The 19,985-nt window shown below is 33.9% G+C and overlaps 1 protein-coding gene across 1 annotated transcript in view; it reads right to left on the reverse strand.

The window, feature by feature from the left end:
• The window catches only part of LOC149791128 (uncharacterized), an 82,633-nt gene that overhangs the window by 55,451 nt on the left and 7,197 nt on the right, over window positions 1-19,985 (reverse strand). The window contains exons 3-4 of the mRNA XM_089973047.1: window positions 16,920-17,086; window positions 14,910-15,031 (exon numbers count right to left, since the gene is read on the reverse strand). Coding sequence (XP_089829173.1) covers window positions 14,910-15,031; window positions 16,920-17,086 — 289 coding nt within the window. The remainder of the gene's footprint in view (window positions 1-14,909; window positions 15,032-16,919; window positions 17,087-19,985) is intronic.

Below are 19,985 nucleotides of genomic sequence, written 5' to 3' on the forward strand. Positions count from 1 at the left end.
TATACGACGATATCTCGCAAATAAAAAAAAAAAAAATCATTATTTTAAAGAACATACAATGTGAGTGCAAATGATAATCTTTCGCAGGTATGAGTTACGAAAGTATCATGGGGGGGGGGGGCACCAGGCAGATGACCCCCACCACATAAAAAATAAAGTGTTTTCATGTACTCTTGTATACCCCAAGATGTGTGTGCTTGTTTAAAGTTTAAAAAAGGAATTTTGATCAAACTTTTAGTTTATAATTAGTCCTAGTGTTTTCTAAAGGGTAGTAGTCTGAAACATGGGTCTTATTCCCATTTTCAGATTTCATATCCTTGATTTTTAGTGATCTTTGTCAAGAATTTTCTATGTTCCGTGTATGCTATGTGTATCAATGCTATGGTGTGTGTATGCTATATAGTCTGTGTGTAGGGACAGCAATACTATGTCAAATTTGTCTCTGTTGTCTTAATATATATTTTTCTATGGACTTTTCAAATTTATTTGTTTGTCCTGGTATAAATTTAGTTGCTTTTGAATTAATTTGCAATTTAGAATTCCGGCGAGATGAACGGTATACTACCATTTGAAATTAAAATAAAACCTTTTGTTTTATGTGATTGACTATGGTGTGGTGTTTCTCACATTAAAGTCTATTTTCAAAATGAGGTAGGCTGTATTCGAGTCAGGGTCCGCACTTTCTTTCTTTATTTATTTGTGTTTCTCCCGATTCGAGTTAGGCCTCCTCTCTAGTATTTAATTTATAATGTAAAAGAAGTAAATATCCAACCCAAAACCCCTTAGGAAGCTTTATACATTTACTGGTTTGGTTTTAGCATGAAAAACATAAGTGACATCTACAAAAATAATAAACTGGTAAAAAGACTAGAAACAACAAGGACCTTTAGAAGTATAAAGGAACTTTTATGTAAATATAGGGAAAATGAGGAACTTTGGGGAATTGAAACTAAGGAAACATATAATTGGATAAGGGAAAATTTAACCTCTAAAATTAAAAATAAAGTAGAGGAGGAAATATCTCGGTTAATTGGGACAGACCTTAGAGGTACTGGACCAACATCGGCTCTCCAAAAATACAAAGCTTGATATTCAAATATCTACACGACATATGCATACATGTAAATTATCTCATGTGCAAATGTGCGAACTTCACAAAATATCATGCGATGGCACAGTGCGAGTTTAGGAAACAAGACAGGATACAATTAATTATGGAGATATCCAAGAAATAAAAATACAGAAGAAACCAAGTTTTATATCAAGACGGCAACTTTAACAAAACTTTAATAGGAAAAATAACAGATAACATAACTAAAACCATGATGGCGTGTGACCAAGTCATAAACATAAAAAAAATGAATAGGCAAATTTTTTTGTAATCCTTTCAAATTAATTAGAAAAAAGAACTTCTAGGAAGATTTGTGAATGGGAGGGACGGGGCTGCAAAGGGTGAAAAGAAGGGGAGGGAGATGGGGCAATGGATAATCTCCCCTTAAAGGGGACCATCACAAAGTGAACCCTTGCCCTCATACCCCCACCCCGGATTGGAATCTGCTGTAGCCGCCACCCTTTTAGATTCTTATAAATTTTCCTAAACAGCTTCAGTTTCTTTTTATTATCCATTACAATTAAAATTAAATAATTAAATAGACTTTAATTATATTACGTAAACTATCACAAATCCTAATTATCGGGACAGAGAAACTATATGGGAAAAGAACGAGATAATGACGTCATGGGGCTATGAAAGAGTCGGGAAAAACACCTCATATAGGAAACTTTACATACATACACGAAAACAAAGGATCTAATAAGTCTCTCTTCTAATTCTATTTGCTCAAAATGTGCAGCTCTCGCACTGCACGGTAAATCCCCACTGTGTGTGTGTATGTGTGTGTGTGTGTGTGTGTGTGGGAAGAACAACCATTTTTAGAGATTTTGGCAGAAATCCAATAAATAATTTGAGACGGCCTAACTCTAGGTGGGAGAAATACAAGCAAATAAAAAAGTGTATGGACTCCAACTCGAGTACAGCGGATTTCAATTTACAAATCCAATATGTGAATAATGACACAATATATTTGCACACAGAACACATTAAGTTTTTTTTTTCTTAATTAAATTATAATACACCGTTACTTAGCCAAAATTCAAAAATATATTAAATAAATAAAAATAAACCTTTTCTTGATCCGATTATAAGGTCCTAAGATTACTGGGGAGATTTGGGAAAAAATAAAGGCTATCCCAACATGGAAGCAAAATATAGCATACACAAACTATAGCATATATATATATAGCACACACGGGATATAGGCGACCTCTAGCCAAGGTCAACCAAGAGTATAGGGAAGGGATTTCAAGTCAGGTGATGGAAAGATGGAAACCTATTCGGAAAAACAACCCTATAGATAAAACTAGGTTTTAAAAGAAATACCCCGTTAAAAAGGAGAATTAAATTTTTTTGACCTAAATTCTTTTGCATAATATAAAACATACAACACATGGGGGGGGGGGGGGATAAATACACATAAAACACTATAATTTTTTGGAAAAGTGGGGTGGGGGGTCTGTCTGGTGCCGGCCCCCCCCCCCAGTACTTCGTCTTGTGGGGATAAATGTACGTCATTTCCTGCTGGCGTCCTCTATAGGTGGAAAATCGTATCTAAGTAACAGTGATGTATACTTTTATTTCGAGAAATTAAATTATTTTTTCTGTACACTTTATAGGTTTTTTTTGGTTCTTTTGTTCAAGTATAACTACTTTTAATCATGTTATGCAAATCTGATGTATAAAGAAAAATGTTGGTGCATGGCCGGTAACTTTTATACGTCATGGCAACGGAAAATAAATTCCGCGCATGCGCATTTTGTGTGGGAGCACCAAAAAAAAACCCACACAAAAACAAGCAATTTACTAAAACAAGCCATTACGTGAGAACTTGGCCTGAAAAGAGCAAATATAGGTACTATAAAATATTGCTAGTCTCGGATTTGACAAGCCTTAGTTTTTTATGCTGATGAAACATTTTTCAGTAGAATTTTTTTTCCTACAGTTTAAATGCCTAATTTTACTGTTTATAATCATACATGTTCAAATGTACTGGTCACATATAACAATATCGTCGAAATATTAACTGATACCATGCTGGATTTATATAGAATGTCTAAATAATCATAAAACTAAAGGTGTAATTGATTATAACCAATATATATTTTTTGCAATAACAAGATAATGAGATCCGAACATTGACCAAACAGTACTTAGAGAAATTCAATATCGATTAGTTCATCCTCAACCTCCAACTGATATACTTTATTGCAAGGGGTAAATGGTACCGTATTGAAAGACGTGTTAGGATAAAAGATACCGTTGTTAAAGAATATCCTGACCGACTGAGATCTTAACATCGTACATCATAGCTGCAAACAGTGCAAGCCAATATACACATTTGCATTATGCTCACGCAAGAAATATTGTATCAACCAAATGGGTTTCTTGACCGAGCGATGTCAAGCCCTTGCGCGAATCCCGCTGCGAGTCATAGGTTTCCCCGATTCAAAGGAATCCTGTACAACTACTTCTGCAAACTGGAAAGTCCAACGCGTCCAATCTATCAGTAATGTTACTCTAATTAATACATGACCACAAATCCCAACTTCCCAATTGTATGTCAATGTCACAACTGCAAAGCTTCTCTTCGTTAACTTTCCGTAACTTACCGCCAGTATTTCACGCCGTGAAACTATACAACTCAACAACCTAATACAGGGAACCGTTTTTACTACGCCACCTTAGGCCTTTTAAATCATGATTTTTAGCTTCATTTCGCCTGTAACTTTGTAACATATTTACCACCACAGCAACAATAAATGGCGCCCGCCGACGGCGGAACAGTCCTTTTCTGTTGATTCCATTGTATAATTTACCAATCTCCAGTCATAAATACTGCACCTGGAGTCACACGATCAATTCACGCAATTAGATTTGAATAGGGACTACTGAGTGACAGGGATACTCATGCGGCTCTTACCTGAATTCACCAAAAGTAAACCATGTCATCTTGAAACTCACTTACACTTCACTCCGTAACGTTTGCCCCTAGTAATTGGCTAATTATTTTGGTCTAAAGACTATAATCCCAGCACCGACTTCCCATATTCAAGCAAGTATATAAGGAATCCTTAAAATGGAGAGCGGTAAACAAATGCGCATACTCCAAAATATATTACAATATTATACATACCTTGGAATTTTATTAACTATTTTTGTTTACATATTTTCATTGTACTCGTGGATGGGTAATGTGATTTTGCGTTCTGCCTTGCTTATAAAATGTATTGTCTTTGGTCAACAAAAGTTGATTTAGAGAGGATAAGAAAAGAAGTTTTGTTAAACGATGATGGAATTAAATAAACACTGGGGACAATATCGTACGTTACACATAAATCGCAGAGATTAATTGAGATTTTGCTTAACGGTCAATCAGTCCGCACTCGAAGTAGGGAAATAAGCGAATAGTGCAAAAGCCGACCATTGTCTGATAATCGACGTACATCTGCCACAGCCATATATTGTAAAAATCCCATTACTACAGGTAAAAATGAATTAACTACAACTGCTTCTTTGGGGCGTCATGTGTGACCAGTGTATATTAGTACTGTGTTAGAAAAATATTGCGACAAACCAAAGTAAAGAAAACAGTCACTTTTATCAATCAGTCCATATCGTTTTACAAATTATACTGAATAACTGACTTCAGTAGAACTCAGAAGAATGTATTCCTGTAAGCACATCACGATTGCGGTGTTTGTACATTTATATAAAGTGGGATCATTTTACAAGCAAAGTATACATTTAAAAATTAACACTACAAATGAGACAACGCTTAAGTACATACGGATTATAATCGTGAGATGGCAAAGAATGGTTCATATGTTGAGAGGTAACCAATACACCAACAAAATAAGAGTTTGTAAGAACATCTTATTTCCTTCTTAGATATACTTAGCCATAATGCAAATTGTTTCCTAATATGAAACATGTAAACATATTCCGACCATGCTGGAAACAAAAATAGTAAATTTAATTTAGTTCAGCGTAAACTGTAAGTTAGTTCTTTCCTTTTGGCATGGTGTCTGAATAAATAAGTATATTTCTCAAATTTGCTAACCACTACACTGTCATTATGTAATTAGATACCTAATTGATGTACCATGGTTGTATACATATATCTATAAATATATATAGTTTTGTGGACATGTACGGTTGAATAATACCATCCCGTGTTTGTGTAGGGAAATGCGTACATCACAATCGCACTCGTAAATTTGAATCAATACCATCTCATGAATGGTTAGGGGCCGTCCATTTAGTATGTACGCATAGAGGGGTGGGGGGGTAACCCAAATGCATAGGCTTGAGCATGGAGGTATACTGATAATATATGTACGCATTTAAGGGGGGGGGGGCGCTGAAACCTCGAAAATAAGTTGTATAATACGTAACCTGTTCGACTTGGTTCAGTAGGCTTTTGCATTTTAGCGGACATAAGACAAACTTGTCCCACCCAGTCACACTATCCTGACACCAGGCCGACTAATCCGAACACTAACCTCTTAATGATCGGCACCAAAAGAGGCAGCTGCTAGTACCATTTTTAAGTCTTTAGTATGATTCGGCCGGGGTTTGAATACGCGACCCCTCGCATCCGAGGCGGACGCTCTATAGACACATTGCACCATCGGAGAAGTCGCTTAGTAAAGAATGTACGATACTGGTTCCTGTTTTTCATGACAACTCGACCTGGAGACCTACCTGATGGAAAATGAAGGCGCATTATAAGGTTATAATATACGAGTCCATAAATACATAAATATTTTTAAATTATAATTTTCGAGCAATTAGTGTCTCTTAGCATTTAACAAAGTCTGCTTGCAGTAGCGTACTAAGGGGAGGGGGGTTACAACATACTTCGATGCTAATACTACTGATTTCAAGCATAAAATTAAAGCTAAACAACAGCATATAACATGTTTACATATATTATTAAGTACGTCTTCATTTGTCTTTCCGTGCGCCAAATACCTTCCAACACAAAGATTTTCCATATAGGTAAATTAGTTGTACCAATCTTAAACAACCATATATTTCGACATATATAATATCAATGTATAGGTTCCTCATCAGTTTAAATCGATCTGTGCCAAAAAAAGTCGAGAAAATTAATAATAAAAAAGTTGGTATTTATGACTCATTATTGCTTGCGACTTTACCGATCTTCATATCCTTGATATGTGCATCTACCCTTCCCGTTTTGCGATAGTAGCACATACTTGGATGCTAATACTATAGATTTGAAGCATATAATTTAAGATGTACAACATTAAATAATATGTGTATGTATCTTATTAAGTACGGTTTCATATGTCTGTTTGTGCACCCGATGCCTTCCTATCCGAACGGTTTCCATATAGGTGAATAATTTATACCAATAGTAAACAAACACAGCTTTTGACAAATTTCATATTAATATATAGGTTCTCATCTGCCTAAATCGATTTGTGCCAATAGACGTGTGTGAAAATACAAAATAAAAAAGTTCCACTTTTTACGGAATATCGGGTGCGACTTTACCGATCTTCATATGCTTGCTACTTTAATACACCCTTCCCGTTTTGTGATTGTAGCACATACTTCGATGCTAATATTAGAGATCTGAAGTATAGAATTAAAACTATACAATATTATAAAATGTGTGTATATATCTTAATAAGCACGTCTTTATTTGTCTGTCCGTGCGCCTAGATCCGACCTATACGAAAGTTTTTCATATGGGCGAATAAGTCATAACAATCGCAAAAACAACGGTTTTGACACATTTGATATCAGATGACAAATTTGATTTTAATTGATATGTTTCTAATCATACTAAATCGATCTGTGCCAATAGACATGTGTGAAAATGCAAAATAGAAGGTTTTGTTCTTTTTACTGAATATCGGGTGCGACTTTACCGATCTGCATATCCTTGCTACGTGAATCTACCATTGCCGTTTTGCGATCGTACTACATATTTCGATGCTATTGCTATATATCTAAAGCATATAATTAAAGCCGTACAACTGTAAATAGTATGTGTATGTATCTTATTAAGTATATCTTCCTTTGTCTGTCATTTCGCCTAATGTCTTCCTATACGATCGTTTTCCATACAGGTGAATAACTCATAACAATAGTAAATAAACACCGATTTTGACAAATTTGATATAAATTGATAGGTTTCGCATCAGTCTAAATCGATCTGTGATAGTTGAAATGTAAGAAAATGCAATATGAAAGTTTTGGTATATTTGACTCTGTATCGCTTGTGAATTTAACAATCTTCATAACCTTGATACGTGCATCTTCCATTGCCGTTTGTCTCGGTATCACACACTTCAATGTTTATAGTATAAATCTGAAGCATACAAGGAGAGCTATACAACAGTATATAATATGTGTATGAATCTTATTAAATACATCTTGATGTGTCTGTATGTCCGCCCAATGTCTTCCACAGCGAGCGTTTTCCATATTGTGTATTGTTCCACTTCCTATTTTTACACTACCTAATTTTGACCTAGTTTAATAAACACCCATTTCTACAGAGGACACATCTGTCGCAGCCTCGACATTTTTTTACACTTATCAGCATTGAGTCACTCGGACAAAAAGATTTGTCAAAAGTCATATCATTATTATTAATGAAGTGAAACAAGGACACATACGATGAAAAAAATAATACATTTCTCCAATTCACTTTTTTCCAACCAGGAAGTCCTCTTAAAATCTTTACCAACTATTCTGACAAGGCAAATACAATTCGTTCCATACCAATCATCCAGTCTGCTACTCAACATGTGTTAGCTATGTGACTCACAGCTGATAACTGCATCTCCATCACCTTTTTAGAATTGTGTTTTGTGTTTTACGTGAATATGTCATTACTGATTTTCTGAGGTGGTTCTTGGGTATTTTACTTTGGAGTAATGAACATGAAACACACGTTTATGGTATATTTCATAAATAAATCAGCATCCTCTACATTACTGCTAATTTAAATAAAATTACGTGTATTACTATTAGGATGTTTCTCTCAAAAATAGGCAATTTTACTTTAATAGTAAATTTTCAAACGTCCATTAAACTAATCTTGATATTTAACTTATTTTGACAAATTAATTCTTTCTAAATGTCTTCTGTCTCCTATTATTTGCACTATTAGAGAAATAAGTTATGAAGTATGCAAAACAGTTTTGTACCTTAAACAGTACATGTACATTAAAGAATTGGGGTTCTGCATATTCACAATGCCATTTAATTATTGCAAGGATGTTGTACACTAAATCCAGTATTCTTTTATTATAAGTAAACAATTGTATTATTATACCATCATGATTTTCCCCCAATTTTATTCTTTCAGCTTTTCCAACAAAATATCTGTTCCAAAACAAATTTTTTGATAAATATAGGAACAAATTCTGAGTAAACACCATTTTTCTTTTGTTGTCGTTGTTAATGGTAGACTGAGAGAAGAAAATGCAGCAGCATATAATATGAACTTAAGTGAAGTTATGAACTTACTAAGCCTGGATTTAAATAAATGGTATCACTTGTATTTCTAATGACAGCCACAATCCTCTTAGTTTGGGCTCAAGACCAGCAATAGTGAATAGAGGTATTTCGAAAGACATATAACAGCTCACTCATTATAATGTTACTAATTAGCATTATTGAAAACTTCTTAGAGATCAAAATAAATAGTATATATGTATGGTGCTTGTTGGCGACATTGGCAGATTATTCACTCCACATCCTGGTTCCCGGGCAGTTTTGATCTCTCACAATAATAATCACGGGCATAGTGGCTCGTTACAAAGAAAATCAACAGATTTGGGTTCTAACCTGTAACACTATTAACATATTATATTGTTACAGGTTAGAACCCCATCCCTTGATTATCTTTGTAACGACCCCCTGTCATCATGGGCAGTAAATTTGAAACATACTACTTCCGGGTCAATCTATTTTTAAGGTGCAATATATACTAGTACATAATGGGAGGTAACTCAAGTTGTGATATTCAATTCAATTCATTAATGAAAAAATGGAAATAAATAGGTAAAAAGGCAATTATTTATTTTGCAGATGAATATTTATCGAATATTTAACATTCAGCAGCATAAATATGCATTTATTTTATTGATATTTGTGGCAAGAGTGCAGAAAAGGACGACGTGCTTCGTGGGCAGATGGAAATCTGCCCACGAACTTTTATCTGCCCACGAAACCGTCTGAGGACGACAAAACTGCCCACGACCCACCTTAAATAATAGTATATATATATATATATATATATATATATATATATATATATATATATATATATATATATATATATATATACAAATTTAGACCAGTGAGGAATAGTATGTTTATACCTATAGATATGTTAATATACAAATTTAGTCCAATGAGGAATAGTATGTTTATACCTATACATATATACAAATGTAGTCCAATGAGAAATAATATGTTTATACCTATATATAAGTATATTTATGTAAAAATTTAGTCCAATCAGGAATAGTCTTATATTACAGTAGCATATAATGAAATAAAAATAATTATAAGAAAACTAACTAACAAGCAATGCCAGTTAAATATCCATAACAATGTAGGATCTAAATACAAGTATGTGATGTTCTTGTGACACTGAAGTTATTAACTAGTTCTAGGTCCATCCAGGACTGATGGTACTAACAATATGGAAGAATAGGAACCAGACTTGAAATGGGTGAACACAAATTAGAGTAGAAATGAGTCTGGCTGGATGGAAGAATGGAAACTAGGCTTAAAATGGGTGAACATAAATTAGAGTAGATGTGAGTTTGGCTGACCAGGATTGGCTGATAAGGAGGGAAAAATTTTGCTGAAATGAATCCTGTCCCTGGTGAAACTGAAATAAAATGGAGGTAATGTGTTATTTAGGGAATTTCAGTCCTTTATACAGGCTTGAGTTTGGAAAATTCATTACTGAAATTAAGGCCAGAGTATTTGATAAAGAATTGAAAACACATGTAAATAAAGCAATGCAGTGGGTTGTACAAAGAAATATCCATCCAAACTATGTACTGTATACACAGATGAATGAAAATCTGATCCTAAGCATATGTTTGCACATATTTATTGTGTATACTGATAAATGAAGACTTGATCCTAAGCATATGTTTGCATAGGTTTATTGTGTATACTGATAAATGTAGACTTGATCCTAAGCATATGTTTGCATGGGTTTATTATGTATACTGATAAATGTAGACTTGATCCAAAGCATATGTTTGCATAGGTTTAGTATGTATACTGATAAATGTAGACTTGATCCTTAGCATATGTTTGCATAGGTTTATTGTGTATACTGATAAATGTAGACTTGATCCTAAGCATATGTTTGCATAGGTCTATTGTGCATACTGATAAATGTAGGCTTGATCCAAAGCATATGTTTGCACAGGTTTATTATTGGAGCTGAATTAATACTGTCAGTCCTATGGAGAACAATAATGGTTCCAGATAGGCACGTAAAATGAACTTTACTATAAAGGCAAACTTGTTCTGTTTGCTGATAACAAGCATCATGAATAACTTGTATCTACCTCAGTGACATATTTAACTCACTTTCAAAAATGGCATCGTTTCTATGACAGTGGGAGGGGCTGCAGTGTGACAAAATGTGTGGATTTAACTATGCTGGGTAGGGTGGGTTTTTTCATATTGGAAAATATAAATTCAATCCGATATAAAAAAGTTAGTCGATTTATTTACACAGTAATTATGGTCACCAATCTGATGTTTCCTAGTCATGATTTGAAACATATCTTTCAGCTATTATCAACGTGGTCTCTAACAAACTTAAGGCTGATTACCCCTCTGTCCATCAATTTCATTGATTTAACATTTGGTACTAATTCAGATCCCATAGTATAAAATGCAAACACCATGATATTAAAAATTCAATAACTTAAAATTTGTTGAGTGCTCTTGATGATCAAACCTATATTTATCAGTATAGATGAAACCTTGATGTCAGCTTCTTTGTCAAGGAACGGATATGAGCCGCAGTATTTTCTGGACCTGCATGTGTTTGAAACATGTGCTTTCAATTCCGCACCAAAGAGTTGGGTGCTAATTTTAGTAATGAGTGTTCCAAACTAAAGACTGTTAAAGGACTGAAATTCCATCCATAAAACAATGTCTCTTTTTTATTTCACTCACAACTAGCATAAACTCTCAAAAGATTCTTTTTCCTAAAACATAACTTGCATTATTAACTAATCCTGGTCAGCCAAACCCATACATACTCTATTTTATGTTCACCCATTTCCAGGTTGGTTCCCATTTTTCATATCATTAGTAGCGTGTGTCCTATAGATGGTCTCCAACCGTGACCTTTTACTCATTGATTATATATGACAAGGCTGGTAAGATATTTAAGTCTTAAATCATAGAGATTTAGAAATGCTGATAATAAAAATGGTGACTCGATTCCTTTTAAAATTTATCTGATTTTCTTAAATAATTCTCAATGTCATGTTTGCTAAGCCCCAGCTATAAAGTCATCTATAAGCGAGAATCTACCTGTCTTTAATGGCACTGTCGCCTCGTGTTTGATGTATAAAGGTTGCTGCAGGCTAGTGTTAAACTCTGACACAATGTTACCGTGACCTGCCAGAGACCAGAATCTTGAGTTCGTGAAGATGACCGCTCGCATCAATAAACAAAGGGGAGGGGGGCTTCCCGAGTGGCCAAGTGGTCTAAAGCGCTCTCCATTACGGATCACTGCCATCTCACCTCTGTCTGTATGGGTTCGAGTCTCGGATTCAGCCAATGTGGGTATGTGAGAAAGCTTGACAGTAGCTTCTCGTGGGTCAGTGGTATTTTCTGGGGTTTTCCCGGGTTCTTCCACCACCGTTAATAATGGCCACCATGTATAGCCAATCGTGCGCTGAAAAATGGCATTAAACCCTGCAGCAACAACTTAACAAAGGCTTGCCTTATCACACCTACATGTCAAAAGTGTCCAGAGATCAAAATAAAGTCCACGGAGTGAACGAGGCTTGTTCTTATCCATACCCACATTGACAGACAGCAAGCGGGACACTGTCTGCTAAGTTTGATTGGATCAGTTCACAGCAGTATCTGATCAAAAAGTGAGATAGAGGGCATGATTACAATTTGACGCATGTTACCTTCCAACTTGTAAATGAAAAGATAGCATTTGACTCAACAGGTTGTTGATCAATAGGGTTACTCCGAGCAAAGCCACTCGTAATTTGGTTTCAAAACTTATAGGTAGATTCTAAGGAAAGGGAAAGCATTAAAAAGGTCAGTAATTATGCTTAATTTTTGCAGATTATTATGGCATCATAATTGTAATTATCTGTAGTATATATACTTAATTACTAGCATCGTTTAGTATGTAGAATTACCTTTGTAGTGTTTCATTTACATGCATATTTAAGAAATGGGCTTAAGCCTATGTAGAGAATTACGAGATGCAGGGCGGATTTATGTAGATTGTTAGCTTGTGGTCAGAATTACTTTTGTAATTTTTTTATTATTTTACTTCGTAGTAAACCAGTGCATTTATTAATGCATTATGTTAGAATATACACCTGCTTGAATTGTGACTTTGTAAAATGATTGAAGTATGTAAGATTAGTTACTATGGACATATGCATATATCAGAACATGGATATTTGAGTATGTATGTACTTTGTATGAGTGTAAGGTAAAGGAACGCTTCTGATTATTGTGATATTGTTTAGTATAACGGCATTAGAAATGTGTATTGATGTGACGGAATTTACTGATATTTGTATAAGACGTAATTGGTACCGTGCTGTTTTATGACATTTGTTTTACCATAGAAGAACATATTGTAATCTCAATGTGAATGAATTCGTGACTGAAGAAATGTAATAGCAATTATCTGTTGATAGGCTGTATGTAGGGTGAGATGAGAAAACTAATGTAAAATACCATGCTATCTATGTGTTTTCACAGGAAGCTTTGTAGGGGACAGGGAACTTCCAGTTCAATCGAGTCCAAAGTATTCGATAGCTGGAGACAAAAGTGAGACTAGCCAAAACAGTCGAAGTCGACAGCAATGTAGTCAGGGAAGAAAAATGTTGAGGAGGACAAGGAGAAAGAATTGAGAGAAATAAGAGAGAGAAAGGGTGAAATAGATGAGTAAAAATACGAGAGGTAGAAATCGATCTCACATTGCTAATAAAGTGATTCAATAGGCTATAAAAGGGGTGAGTGGAAGAAGTGTAATTGGAATTTAAGTCATTTCATTATTGAAGTGTTATTAAATTGTTATTACTTGAATTTCAACATTTTTGTACATTTAACCATCTAGCCACCAGCATTGCTGAATGGATACTAGGAGCTTTATATCTTTCACTAATTTAACTTGTAACAAAATAGAGCCTGTGTGGGAATTCTATAATAGTGTAAATAACATTTTGAGAGCATCCCACCCCAAATATAACAATCTCCACACTCATAATATTGAATACTGCCTGCAATGTACCATTACTATTGTTGGGGTACACGAATATTGCATGAAATGTGCCATTACTATTGTTGGGGTACACGAATATTGCATAAAATGTGCCATTACTATTGTTGGGGTAAACGAATATTGCATGAAATGTGCCATTACTATTGTAGGCGTCCATGAATTACAATATAACTTAATATTCACCAATGTAATCGTTGAGAAGCGTGATTATGCACAATGCTTATTTGTGCATTATAGTACCATACATAGGTGTGACAAGGAAATCAGGGGTGGATATACAATGTTTATTTGTGCATTATAGTACCATACATAGGTGTGTCAAGGAAATCAAGGGTGGACAATATTTGTGCATTACAGTACCATACATAGGTCAGTCAAGGAAATCAAGAGTGGATATAGGTATGTCAAGGAAATCAAGGGTGGATATACAATGTTTATTTGTGCATTACAGTACCATACATAGGTGTGTCAAGGAAATCAAGGGTGGATATACAATGTTTATTTGTGCATTACAGTACCATACATAGATCTGTCAAGGAAATCAGGGGTGGATATAGGTCTATCAAGGCAATCAAGGGTGGATATACAATATTTATTTGTGCATTACAGTACCATACATAGGTCTGTCAAGGAAATCAAGGGTGGATATATAATGTTTATTTGTGCATTATAGTACCATACATAGGTGTGTCAAGGAAATCAAGGGTGGATATACAATGTTTATTTGTGCATTATAGTACCATACATAGGTCTGTCAAGGAAATCAAGGGTGGATATACAATGTTTATTTGTGCTTTACAGTACCATGCATAGGTCTGTCAAGGAAATCAAGGGTGGATATACAATGTTTATTTGTGCATTACAGTACCATACTTAGGTCTGTCAAGGAAATCAAGGGTGGATATACAATGTTTATTTGTGCATTATAGTACCATACATAGGTCTGTCAAGGAAATCAAGGGTGGATATACAATGTTTATTTGTGCATTACAGTACCATACATAGGTGTGTCAAGGAAATCAAGGGCGGATATATAATGTTTATTTGTGCATTATAGTACCATAGGTCTGTCAAGGAAATCAAGGGTGGATATAGGTCTGACAAGGAAATCAAGGGTGGATATACATTTAGCATAAAATGGATAATGAAAGTAACATTTGTGTGAATAGCTATAATGGGTGATACAATGCATTTGTGTGAATAGCTATAATGGGTGATACAATACATTTGTGGATTCATCAACTGCAAGAAATGTACAATTTCAACTAAACTAACCTTGACATTTGATTCAACATAAGCTGTTGGCCTGGCAATAATGTTTAGCTGTCCCATGAGTAACAAAACATGTTCCTTGTTGCCATGCAATTCTTTGTATTCCTCTTTTGTCCAGATGGCATCTTCAATGACAAAGAAATCATTATTAGATTAAACAAATTCATATTCACATACAAACAGTCTGAGATTATGAAGAAAAATAATTTCAAATAATATCAATCAAAATATATGGTTATAAACACAAGGTATTCTACAAACATCTCTACACACTGGGCTTGATAAGAATCAAGTCATACCTGTTTTGCCTTATTATGTCCATAAGAAGTACAGCCAATAACCTAAATCAGGATCTTTAACCTTAAAATCAGTGTTAAATCAGTACAGTCAATAACCTAAATCAGGATCTTTTACCTTAAAATCAGTGTTAGATCAGTACAATCAATAACCTAAATCAGGATATTTTACCTTAAAATCAGTGTCAAGGCAGTACAGCCAATAACCTAAATCAGGATCTTTTACCTTAAAATCAGTGTTAAATCAGTACAGTCAATAACCTAAATCAGGATCTTTTACCTTAAAATCAGTGTTAGATCAGTACAATCAATAACCTAAATCAGGATATTTTACCTTAAAATCAGTGTCAAGGCAGTACAGCCAATAACCTAAATCAGGATATTTTATTTTTAATTCAGTGTTAGAGCAGTACAGCCAGTAATCTAAATCAGGATCTTTTACCTTAAAATCAGTGTTAGATCAGTATAGCCAATAACCTAAATCAGTATCTTTTACCTTAAAATCAGTGTTAGAGCAGTACAGCCAATAACCTAAATCAGGATATTTTACCTTAAAATCAGTGTTAGAGCAGTAGAGTCAATAACCTAAATCAGTATATTTTACCTTAAAATCAGTGTTTGAGCAGTACAGCCAATAACCTAAATCAGGATCTTTTACCTTAAAATCAATGTCAGAGCAGTAGAGTCAATAACCTAAATCAGGATCTTTTACCTTAAAATCAGTGTTAGAGCAGTAGAGTCAATAACCTAAATCAGTATATTTTACCTTAAAATCAGTGTTAGAGCAGTAGAGTCAATAACCTAATCAGGATCTTTTACCTTAAAATCAGTGTTAGAGCAGTAGAGTCAATAACCTAAATCAGGATCTTTTACCTTAAAATCAGTGTCAGAGCAGTACAGTCAAAATCCTAAATCAGGATCTAAAATCACTGTTAGAGCAGTACAGCCAATAACCTAAATCAAGAACTTTTACCTTAAAATCAGTGTTAGAGCAATACAGCCAACAACCTAAATCAAGATCTTTTACCATAAAATTGATGTAAGATCAGTACAGCCAATAACCTAAATCAGGATCTTGGACCTTAATTTGATGTCAGAATGCTGACCATCAACCTTTCCATTGGTTCCAGCTTATCTTAAATAAGATTCTTACCAATCTCCACTAACAATTATATCTTGATTTACAGCAGTCTTTTGGAAACGTGTGGGACTTTTGCATGATTATGGTTACGGTATGTCATTTATATACACTAGGAATGACATGTTTAAAACAGAAGGACATAATTATAATTTCTATATGGTTACCGTATACCATTTATGTACACTAGGAACCACATGTATAAAATAGAAAGACACAATTATAACTTCTGCATGGTTACGGTATACCATTTATGTACACTAGGAACCACATGTATAAAACAGAAGGACACAATTATAATTTCGGTATGGTTACCATATACCATTTATGTACACTAGGAACTACATGTATAAAACAGAAAGACACGATTATAATTTCTGCTTGGTTACCATATACCACTTATGTACACTAGGAACCACATGTATAAAACAGAAGGATATGATTATAATTTCTCTATTTCAGTCTTCAAAGGATGCAAACAAAAATTACATACAAAATTATGTGAGCTCAGCTTGTATTTAAATTACCATGAACTATAAAGAAAGAAAATATATAATAGAAAATAAGAAATTTGCAAACCAATGAGGTCAGGATACAGTATTCCATATTTCTTGAAGTCGGACACCTTGCCTGAAAGTTTTGGGTTATTTCTCATGACCTCCATGTCATCAGCATTGATAAGGGATTTCAGGGCATCGATCATCCATTTTGGATCCAACACAATTTTGTCTTTCAATATGTCAATGCTGTGGATGGAAACAATAAAAATGTACATGATATGAAGCTCCAAACTGTATCAACTCTTGTTTTTATTTCAGACTCAAGGAAAATATCTATTCATGTTTCAGTCTCAAGGAAAACAGTTCACCAAGCTTAAAACAAATCAAAACAATAAAGGCTTTAATAACAAAACATATTTGGGGCCCAGGGAATGCACTTTCAACAAGGAGTAGTCAAACAGAAAACCAATTTAGAATGTTGTATCATTTTAATTTGACTCTTTCAGTAAAAAGAGTACCATGGCATATATTTCCTTTTAAATGCCTTCCCTGGTGATATGGATGTTTCAATGGAACTGCCCTCAAGTTACAGACTCAAAGAAAACAATGATGCTTCAGACTGAGGAAAAATAGTCATTCCAGTTACAAGGAAGACAATCAGATTACAGTTGTAATGCAGACAATCAGATTACAGTTTTAATACAGACAATCAGATTACAGACATAATAAAGACAATCAGATTACAGTCTTAATAAAGACAATCAGATACAGACTTAATAAAGACAAACAGATTACAGACTTAATAAAGACAATCAGATTACAGACTTAATAAAGACAATCAGATTGCAGACTTAATAAAGACAATCAGAGTACAGTCTTAATAAAGACAATGAGATTACAGCCTTAATAAAGCCAATCAGATTACAGTCTTAATACAGACAATCAGATTACAGTCCTAATACAGACAATCAGATTACAGACATAAAAAGACAATCAGATTAGTCTTAATAAAGACAATCAGATTACAGCGTTCATAAAGACAATCAGATTACAGACTTAATACAGACAATCAGATTGCAGACGTAATAAAGACAGAGTACAGTCTTAATAAAGACAACCAGATTACAGACATGATAAAGACAATCAGATTACAGCCTTAATAAAGGCAATCAGATTAAAGACATAATACAGATAATCAGATTACAGTCTTAATAAAGACAATCAGATTACAGACATAATAAAGACAATCAGATTACACTCTAAAAAAAGACAAACAGATTACAGTTTTAATAAAGACAATCAGATTACAGTCTTAATAAAGACAATCAGATTACAGCCTTAATAAATACAATCAGATTACAGTCTTAATAAAGACAATCAAATTACAGGCATAATAAAGACAGTCAGTTTACAGTCTTAATAAAGACAATTAGATTAGACATAATAAAGACAATCAGATTACAGTCTTAATAAAGACAATCATATTACAGACATAATAAAGACAATTGGATTACAGTCTTAATACAGACAATCAGATTACAGACATAATAAAGACAATCAGTGTACAGTCTAAAAAAAGACAATCAGATTACAGTCTTAATAAAGACAATCAGATTACAGTCTTAATAAAGACAATCAAATTACAGACATAATAAAGATAATCAGATTACAGTCTTAATAAACACAATCAGATTACAGACATAATAAAGACAATCAGATTACAGTCTTAATAAAGACAATCAGATTACATACATAATAAAGACAATCAGATTACAGTAAAAAAAAGACAGATTACAGTCTTAATAAAGACAATCAGATTACAGTCTTAACAAAGACAATCAAATTACGGACATAATAAAGACAGTCAGTTTACAGTCTTAATAAAGACAATCAGATTAGACATAATAAAGACGATCAGATTACAGCCTTAATAAAGACAATCAGATTACAGACATAATAAAGACAATCAGATTACAGACATAATAAAGACAATCAGATTACAGACTTAATAAAGATAATCAGATTACAGATTATCAGGTTCTAGACATAATAAAGACAACCAGATTACAGACTTAATAAAGACAATCAGATTACAGATTATCAGGTTCCAGACATAATAAAGACAACCAGATTATAGACTTAATAAAGACAATCAGATTACAGATTATCAGTTTCCAGATATAATAAAGACAATCAGATTACAGATTATCAGGTTCCAGACTTAATAAAGACAATCAGATTACAGATTATCAGGTTCCAGCCTTAATAAAGACAATCAGATTACAGTCTTAATAAAGACAATCAGATTACAGACCTAATAAAGACAATCAGATTACAGATTATCAGGTTGGAGATTTAATAAAGACAATCAGATTACAGACTTAATACAGGCAATCAGATTACAGACTTAATAAAGACAATCAGATTACAGACTTAATAAAGACAATCAGGTTCCAGACTAAGATAAAAATTTAACGTTTTAGCCTCAAGGAAAAGAGTTAATCACTGCTCAGTTATTTACATCGCCCAATGAACTTTGAAAAATACATCATGTATTCATCAATCCAGATAATATATCTCATACAAATATATAAGCAGCTGTCCATCATAATAGTGTAATAGATTGGGTCTATACCTACCAATAAAACACTCCATGAATTGGTCTATAATTACCAGCAAAATACTCCATGGGTTGGGGAAAGGTGGTGTCTATTACTACCAGTAAATTAATCTATGGCTCGATGATAGTCGGGGTCTATACCAGTACAATAATCCTTGGGTTGGAGATAGATGGGGTCTATTACTACCTGCAAAATACTCCATGACTTGATGATAGCTGGGGTCTATTACTACCAGTAAAATACTCCATGACTTGATGGTAGCTGGGGTCTATAACTACTGGTAAAATAATCCATGGGTTGGTGATAGTTGGGGTCTATAACTACCAGTAAAATAATCTATGGCTCAATGATAGCTGGGGTCTATAACTACCAGTAAAATACTCCATGGGTTGGTGATAGATTGGGTCTATTACTACCAGTAAAATAATCTATGCCTCAATGATAGTTGGGGTCTATAACTACCAGTAAAATAATCTATGGCTCAATGATAGTTGGGGTCTATAACTACCAGTACAATAATCTAT

This window comes from Sinohyriopsis cumingii, chromosome 10, assembly GCF_028554795.1.
Source record: "Sinohyriopsis cumingii isolate HCF-2022 chromosome 10, ASM2855479v2, whole genome shotgun sequence".
Taxonomy (NCBI): domain Eukaryota; kingdom Metazoa; phylum Mollusca; class Bivalvia; order Unionida; family Unionidae; genus Sinohyriopsis; species Sinohyriopsis cumingii.